The 8,306-nt window shown below is 40.6% G+C and overlaps 1 protein-coding gene across 3 annotated transcripts; it reads left to right on the top strand.

Annotated features, from left to right (window-relative positions):
* The first annotated feature begins 666 nt into the window (after positions 1–666).
* Positions 667–8,200, top strand: psmd11b (proteasome 26S subunit, non-ATPase 11b). Of its 3 annotated transcripts, none has more exons than XM_079181988.1 (13): positions 667–777; positions 1,977–2,078; positions 2,170–2,366; positions 3,716–3,773; positions 4,014–4,208; positions 4,653–4,797; positions 4,900–4,964; positions 5,235–5,293; positions 5,556–5,681; positions 5,819–5,854; positions 5,956–6,007; positions 6,154–6,296; positions 6,401–8,200. In XM_079181988.1, exons 1-12 carry the CDS (start codon positions 687–689, stop codon positions 6,294–6,296), a joined length of 1,269 nt encoding a protein of 422 aa, XP_079038114.1. In that variant the 5' UTR covers positions 667–686; the 3' UTR covers positions 6,401–8,200. The 3 variants fall into 3 exon arrangements, with proteins under 3 accessions (XP_079038114.1, XP_079038112.1, XP_079038113.1); XM_079181986.1 differs by having other exon boundaries at positions 6,396–8,197; XM_079181987.1 differs by having other exon boundaries at positions 4,900–4,960; positions 5,231–5,293; positions 6,396–8,196.
* The last annotated feature ends 106 nt before the right edge of the window (positions 8,201–8,306 follow it).

Here is an 8,306-nt window from a genome sequence, read left to right as displayed (position 1 = left end):
TATATTGATGCTGCAGTTAGCCCGAGGATAGTTTAGATGCTTTCCCAGCAAGAATACATATTTTAATGGAATTATGTCTCATTATCATGAAAACTATTGAATATTGGCTCAAAATATTGGCTTTGGAAAAATACGAGTGGCCTGCCTCTGTGATGATTTGCACACTATAAGATTTAAATGCATGATTCTTAATTACGTTGTCCAAATAATTCTGCTTTTGTGACAGAGCTTTGAAGACAAAAACAATTGTTTCCATTCATATATCTAGTTTAATTGCATGCAGAATATAGATTTTCTTTATTCTAAAAATACCCTATTAAAGGCAGAATTCAAAGTATATTATCTATATTCAGTAAAGTTGGGTCTAAAATAACGTTTTAAATACATCATTAACACTGCTTTGAGCATCTCCAACCATTATAAACCTAGTTTGTCCTATTACTGATAATGACAATGACTACTTAACCACAGAAATGCATAAAATAGATTGTAAACACACATACAAATCATCTGCGTACGTAAAGGAGCGTCTGAAAAGTGTTTACAACCCATTTCCTAAATATGACTACATATCCCGTATACCTTTAAATCCCGGCATGCAAAGTCACCCGCTGACGTCACGATACGCTAGGTAACGTTGTCCACGGACGTAAGATTTCATTCAAGGCAGCATTTGAATAAGGAAGATGGCGGCCGCAGCAGTGGTTGAGTTTCAGAGAGCTCAGTCTCTCATTAGCACGGACCGCAACGCATCAATCGACATTCTCCATTCAATAGGTAGGTGTTGGGCCGAGGTTTTAGAGAGACGGACACTATTTATATGACCAACCGTATTTAGCGATTTCTCGGTCAATGTTAAGCGGAGATTTTAGCATGCTAACTAGCACTAGCTAGCATGCTAGCTTAGTGGCGTCCAGTAGCGAAGAGCCGGTGGTGAGCCGTGCTGACTCACTGCTGAACGGTGGTTAACGGCAAATGCTAGTGGATGTTAGTGAGTTAGCTCAAGAGCTAACTTTGCTAACTTTAGGCCTGGGCGTGAAATACGTTGTGTATTTATTAGTAATGTTATGTTTTTGAGTGTTTAGTTTGGTCATTGACATCTGTTTTCTAAGCTAACTACCACTAGCTCAACTAAGGACTGTCATGTTAGCATTGTGGCTAACGTCTTTAGCTTGTTGTCAAAGGCCTTTGACCCTTTTTTTGTCAACACAGTGAAAGGCAGCTCTCTGACAGAGTGACAAGAAATTCTACTTATTGTTATTATTAATGGGACATGTGTCATGTGCTAATTGGCCAATGTTTCCTTGTGTGTCAATGGTTGAGCAAGTTTTCCCTCAAGTATTAATCTCGTGACTGAACATTGATTTAGTCCTCAGTAGTGGGGTAACATTAAACGAATGTATTATCAATTTGACAGAAAGGTATTTAAGTTTTCAGAATCTGAATCGTTTATTTGCCAAAGTATGTTGCACAGACAAGGAATGTGACATGGTGGATGGTGCACAACATTACACAATCAACACAAAATACAAGACCTGATTTAAAAATAGAAATGTACTATGAAATATACAAATATGGTAAATAAACCAACAAGATAAGAGTATATTAAAACATTTTGATAAAAAGCCGATTTGCTACCTCTCTCTGCTTTGTATAGTTGTGAATGTAATATATTTTGGGTTTGGACTTTTTGTCAGACATACAAAGCTATTCTACGAGAACATTGTGATCTGTGTTTTTCCACTATACGTTTCTTGTAGACTAAATAATATCTACATAGAACTAATTTGTCAGTTGGATCCATAGTTGTCTGATTGGTGCGCGGGCCCAATATTGAGTAATAATGAGATGATGTAAATACAACAGATGATGTGACATCTAAAACCATAAACCAGGACACGCATTAGTTACATGACTGTGTCACGTTGCCTTCCAGACAGTTTTACACATTGCATCCTGTTGCTTTTCTTTAACAGTGAGGAGAGATTTCCAAGAGAACGATGAGGAGGCTGTCAGGGTTAAAGAACAGAGTATCCTGGAGCTGGGGACACTCCTGGCCAAGACGGGACAGGCTGCAGGTAACGCTCAAACTTTGGTGTCATATGTTATGTTATGTCATATTTATACATTCTAAGACATTTCTTATTTTTTTTTTGTGTCCGTCTCCAGAACTCGGGGGTCTGCTGAAATTCGTGAGGCCTTTTCTGATTTCCATCAGCAAGGCCAAGGCGGCCCGGCTGGTCCGCTCTCTGCTCGACCTGTTTCTTGACATGGAGGCGGCGACGGGGCAGGAGGTCGAGCTGTGTCTTGAATGCATTGAGTGGGCCAAGACCGAGAAGAGGACCTTCCTACGACAGGCTCTGGAGGTATGGAGGTCGACGATACACTTGTGTGTGCTACCAAAGAGAACACAAGTAGCTCAATATGCCATACCATTTTTCCCATCACTTAGGTGTTTCACAGGTTTATTATTTGCGTTGTTTGACACTTTGATTGCAGATAAGGCAGAAATATTTGATAAAACCACAAACGGCTGATTAATTCGCCCTCTCACCCAAGTTAGTTAGCGTTGCCATACAACCCCCTTTATGATTAATGATACTGAAAACAGAAGAGATGTTTCCAAACATAAATAGCAGCTGTGGGAGGGGTCAAGTTCACCATGTCCTGACTCATGGAGTGTACACGCTGTGATTATAGTGGAGCATCATGTTGTTAGAATGCAACTCACGATTGTGGCATTACTTGAGATTAAAACCAAATGCTAGACTGGAAACTTGATAAATGTGATGAAGCAAAGTTATAAACTTTCCGTAAGAAAGTAACAACGAGAGATGATTTTAGAGCTACTACACACGGCCATCTATGATGATGTCACCCTGCTGTAGCAGCCAAAAGGACTGCCAGCAGGTTCACGTTCACAGCCAGGAATATCTGGAGCTTTTGGCTCAACTACAAAACCCAGAACAACAAGATTCTACAACAGTTCTATGAAGAAAACTATGAGACTGTGGCATGTACAGAGAGAGAGAAGTCCTTATGTACTTGGATCCACCTTAAAACACTGTTTTGAGGAACAGCTGTTGTATCTGTAGACGACATGATATCATGTTGATAAATGTAGTGAAGCGTTCTTTTTCCAAAGCTTTGGTGGTGAGCAGCAGGTTTATGTGTCACCCTCCTAAAACGCCAAAAGTTTATTTTCAGATTCACTATTTTGCATCTTTTAACAAACATTCTGCCTCAGCGGGCAGTAATGTAATGCAGCTTCAGAATGCTGCGTTTCAAGTATAAAGATGATCTCTTATATGCGCGTTGACGTGTCTGTAATTTAGCACGTTCTTCCGAGAAGTGTGCGAGTGGCATTTCAACATCTTGGTGTTTGCGATGCTTCGCTTCATAATGGTTGACATTTAGAAGGCACAAGCTAAAACTTATCTATTCCATCATGTGGGACAAAGTGTCAATTTCTTCTGTGTAAAGAGTGATAAAACAGAGAAAGAACAGCAGGTTTTATGTTTGCTTCTATTGTCCAGGGACTGAAGATGAAATGATTCGCTATATCTGGTCCAAAACATCTCTTCTCTTTGTGTGAGATTCATGTTGTTAGTACATGGTCCACAACAATTCAATGTTAAAAACTAAACCTTGTTTTTAGAAGAAAATGTTTTGAAGCTGCTTTCTGCTTGTCTAAATAAATTCTCTCTTCTTTCAGGCACGACTGATCTCGCTCTATTTTGACACCAAAAGATACCCGGAGGCCTTGGCGCTTGGTGAGTGTTTAAAGACAAAACATTTGTATCTTTTGGTAAATGGCAGCTTCTGTCTTCTGCTTCAGAGACTTAACGAGAAGGCCGGCCAGGTAGCTTGTAAACAAAAGGTTTGCAGTGCAGTTGGACGTGTTTTACTTAGGAGAGGAGACAAAAGGAGCACGTATCAGGGCTATAAATGCTGTTCAGTGTTGTACAAAGTTACTGCTACAGTGAATGTGCATGACATTATCTTTCCCTCAGGCACCCAGTTACTCATGGAGCTGAAAAAGATGGATGACAAAGCTCTTCTGGTGGAGGTTCAGCTGCTGGAAAGTAAGACGTACCACGCTCTCAGTAACCTGCCCAAGGCCCGCGCAGCCCTCACCTCAGCCAGGACCACCGCCAACGCCATCTACTGTCCCCCCAAGCTCCAGGCCGCCCTGGACATGCAGTCAGGTCAGACGTGTTCACGAGTCTCACTTACAACGCTTACAACGTGTAGGGGGGTATTACATACAGTTTTAAGATGGGTTTATATATCACAGTTAATGTGACACAGCACTGTCCATGAAGCAACTCCTCTTCTCAACAGTTGCTTGAAGAATAACTGCATTGACTCAGCTCATGTTATGCTGATAACTATCTCAAAGTCACACAGACCTGTGGTGGTTATTCATGACTTCTGGCTAATTCTTCTGACAACATTTCTGCTGAGTGGTCCTTGTTAAGACGACACGCTGTGGTTTAAACATTACTTCAGTCACACAGCAGCTCCAGTGTTCGTCTCCAGCCCAGCGAGTTCCTCCAGTTTTTGTTGGTATTTCACAACGTCACGGTGGCCGGCGCGGTTTGTTTTGGCCACAGATGATTAACCGTCGTGCTGCATCGTCTCTGTTGCAGGGATCATCCACGCAGCGGAGGAGAAGGACTGGAAGACGGCCTACTCCTACTTCTTTGAGGCGTTCGAGGGCTACGACTCCATCGACCATCCCAGAGCAGTCACATCGCTCAAATACATGCTGCTGTGCAAGATCGTCCTCAACCTGTGAGCAGTGCTTCAAAGCTTTACTTCCATCACTTTCACTTCAACGTGGTTCCTTTTGAGTCTATATATGTTATTAATGTTTCTGTTACCCGACTGTTACAGACCAGAGGAGGTCCAGGGCCTGATCAGTGGGAAACTGGGTCTGCGACATAACGGCCGACAGGCAAGTACCAAACATTTCCAGGGATGTCATTTGTTTAAACATCTGTTGTTTTTCCTGAATATCGCTGCCGTTAAAAAACAATTTCTGCCTCTTGTTCACATAAACGATGTTCTATTTTTGTTGGATTTTGTAATGTAGCCAAACAGTGTTTAGGTTTCTTCGTGATTACTTCTTGTTCTGTCTTCGTCTCTTAGTTTCGTGCTGCTACTTGATGTATTTGAGGTGGTTTCTGTAGAATGTCGTTAATCTTTTTTGCCGTTGTCCTTCCAGACAGATGCAATGAAATGTGTCGCCCAGGCCTGCAAGAACAGATCATTAGCAGACTTTGAAAAGGTAAGAATCAACTGTGTTCAAGGATTCACATGCAGATGAGGCAACCCTCCAATCAGCCTTTCTGCTCTACTGCTCCTATTGCATGCTGGGTACTCAGTGACTTTTTAGTTTAGATGATTGTACCTGCTTATAACGAGCCAAAACCTTTCCTCCAAGTGTTGCTCAACATGTAATGTTGTAGTGTAATGTAAGCATTTGAATGGAGTTTTTGCTGTAAGCTTCCACACAAATATCCTGACTGTTGGAGTTGTGCGTCTTCCAGGCCCTAACGGAGTACAGAGCCGAGCTGAGGGACGACCCCATCATCAGCAATCACCTGGTCCAGCTGTACGACAACCTGCTGGAACAGAACCTCATCCGAGTCATCGAACCCTTTTCCAGAGTACAGGTACGGAAGTACTGGACATGTTATAATAGTATTATTCAGTAGAACCTTGCTGCACTTTATTACCAGGTCCTAAATCTTTCTTTTCCCTTGTTCTTCGGCATTTTAACAAATATTTAATCTTTCTCTCCTGTTTTCAGATGGAACACATATCGGGTCTAATCAAACTGTCAAAGGTATGTATATTTGCAGTTAACTAATTCTTCCTTAGATTTAAAATCATCATTTATATCTCTTTAAAATGTGGGTTTTCTTATCTTCTCTTCTCTTTTCATAGGGGGATGTTGAGAGGAAGTTATCACAGATGATTCTGGACGAAAAGTTTCACGGTAATTGGTCTGATCCGATAAAACCAAATACCAGACGTGTGTACTTCACAGGCAGATTAAGAGTCTTCAGTGTACTGTGATTATATTCCTGTGACACAGAATATATTTATATATGGCGATATATTCCTGTGACATAATGTTTTCAGGCATCCTCGACCAAGGCGAAGGTGTCTTGATCATTTTCGATGAGCCACCGGTGGACAAAACATACGGAGCAGCCTTGGAAACAATTCAGAACATGAGCAAAGTCGTGGATTCACTTTACAACAAAGCCAAGAAGCTCACATAGGTAAAATAATATCTAAATATATATTTAATTAAGAGAAAACGCGTTGCTTTTCCTGCTCTCTCTTCAGTCTCTACTAAATATTTTGTCTTTGGTCCTCAGAGCAGATTTCCGCGGCAGTGCGATGGAGGATCTGTGTGGGTTTGACCAGCGTGAGTAACATTAAGAAGAGGGACGAGGGAGCATCGAAAACGTCCCGCAAACAGGATCCCCCCCCCCTCCCTATCTCCCTCCATGGACAATTTCATCACTTCTCTTGTTTGTTAGTTTAGTTTTTCCCTCCTTTTTAATTTTGATGTCTCTTCAGGATTCTGTATAACACTCAGCGGCCAAATCAGGCCATCAGGGAATATTGTACAACCACGATAAATAAAAAACAGATGAAAAGGTTTAAGAATACATATATGTTTATATCTGCTTATACGGTCGGGCTTCAAAAGGCTCGAGCTGACTTCACTGCAACCTCAACGGTGCAACATTGACCTCTGCGACCTCGGACTGCATACGCAGAAACGAGCTCCTCCTCTTCCTCTTCTTCCTCTTCCTCCTCTTTGTCCACAGCTTTCAGAAGCACACTGTTTTTGGAAGGTTGGGATACTCCTTGGGATACTGAATTTTAGTCGAAGAGCTCCTCCCCAACTCTTTATTTCTTTTTTTCCTCACCATATCAATGCCAACAGTTAAGTCCCCGCTGTATTTCAGATATGTAGGCTATTAAACTCGCGTTTTTTTGTTTTTGTTTTTGTTTAAAAGAGAGAGAATCAGATGGTTGCCACGTGTCTGCCCGCCCTGGTTATTATGTACGTTTTAAACAAAAACAGACAGGATGCCATTTCACCACTTGTGCCACTTTTTGGGCGCTTCTGTTTGCCTCAGTGTTTTGGGTGCGATCTGAAAACGGGAGGGCAGAGGTGGAGATGTACTCATCGCCTCTGACTGAGCGGTTCTCCATTGTTAGTTCCTAGCACTAGTGTGGTATGCTTTGACTCTTATAAAGACATTTTCAAAAATAAATATTTTGTATTTTAAGGATTTTTGTCTTTGTCTCTTGACGTGGTGACTTTAAAGGTCCACTCGGCTGTGTTTGTTTAACAGTGTGAGGGGGAGAAGACGGGATGTTTACGTGTTGCAGAGTGTCTTTGAAATGTGACCCAGAAATAAATGTATGAAATAAAGTCAGAGGACAAGTCGAAGGGAAGGTTTCTACATCGGGAACCGGTTTTATTTTTGGACACTATGAAATACAGCATTCACCCGAGAGTCTCTTCCTATTTGTCATTAATTTGAAAAAGCAACTCTCATCAAAGGGCATTAAATCAGTCAAACGGACAGCTTTGGATTCTTTTATTTTGATTTGTACACAAACGGCATGATAATGACCCCACATATTGTCAACCGTGATTGCAGACATGTTTAACATTTTTAACACTATAACTTTATTATAAGAGATACAATAACCGCATCAACAGGCTTAATTCTAAGACCCAAATTAAATGTTTTTCACACTAAAGTGTTCAAACAAGTACCACAAAGTGCAGGATTTACTTCTTAATTTCCTTCTAAGTCTAATAGAAGCACACAGAAGTCCAAGCCTCAAATATTCCATAAAAGATTTTGTTTTAAGATTTCATGCACTGTTTTTGTCTACAACGGTTCAGACTTTCACTGAGACCCTTGTAGCATCCGAAATAAAGATTTTACATCAACTTTCTAATTCTATTATTTTTGATTACATCGGCATTTTAGTCTCAGACAAACTTAAATCTCGAAATAATTCTGAAGCAGATTTGTTACATGTTCAAATGGTGTATTTTAAATAACTAAGAGACTCGATGTCATTTCAAAAATAAAGAAATTCATAAGATTAAGAATATTTCTTATATTGGTGTGAATTTTACCAAAAATAACTAGTCATTGATGTGTAAGTTGTATGTGTTGGTCACTTTGCCTCATATTATAAATAGAAAACTACAACCTTTGGCTTTTAACTCAAATACATGATTTATCTGATGA

The sequence above is a fragment of the Pholis gunnellus genome, assembly GCF_910591455.1.
Source record: "Pholis gunnellus genome assembly, chromosome: 21".
NCBI lineage: Eukaryota > Metazoa > Chordata > Actinopteri > Perciformes > Pholidae > Pholis > Pholis gunnellus.
This window is presented reverse-complemented; position numbering and strand designations above follow the sequence as displayed.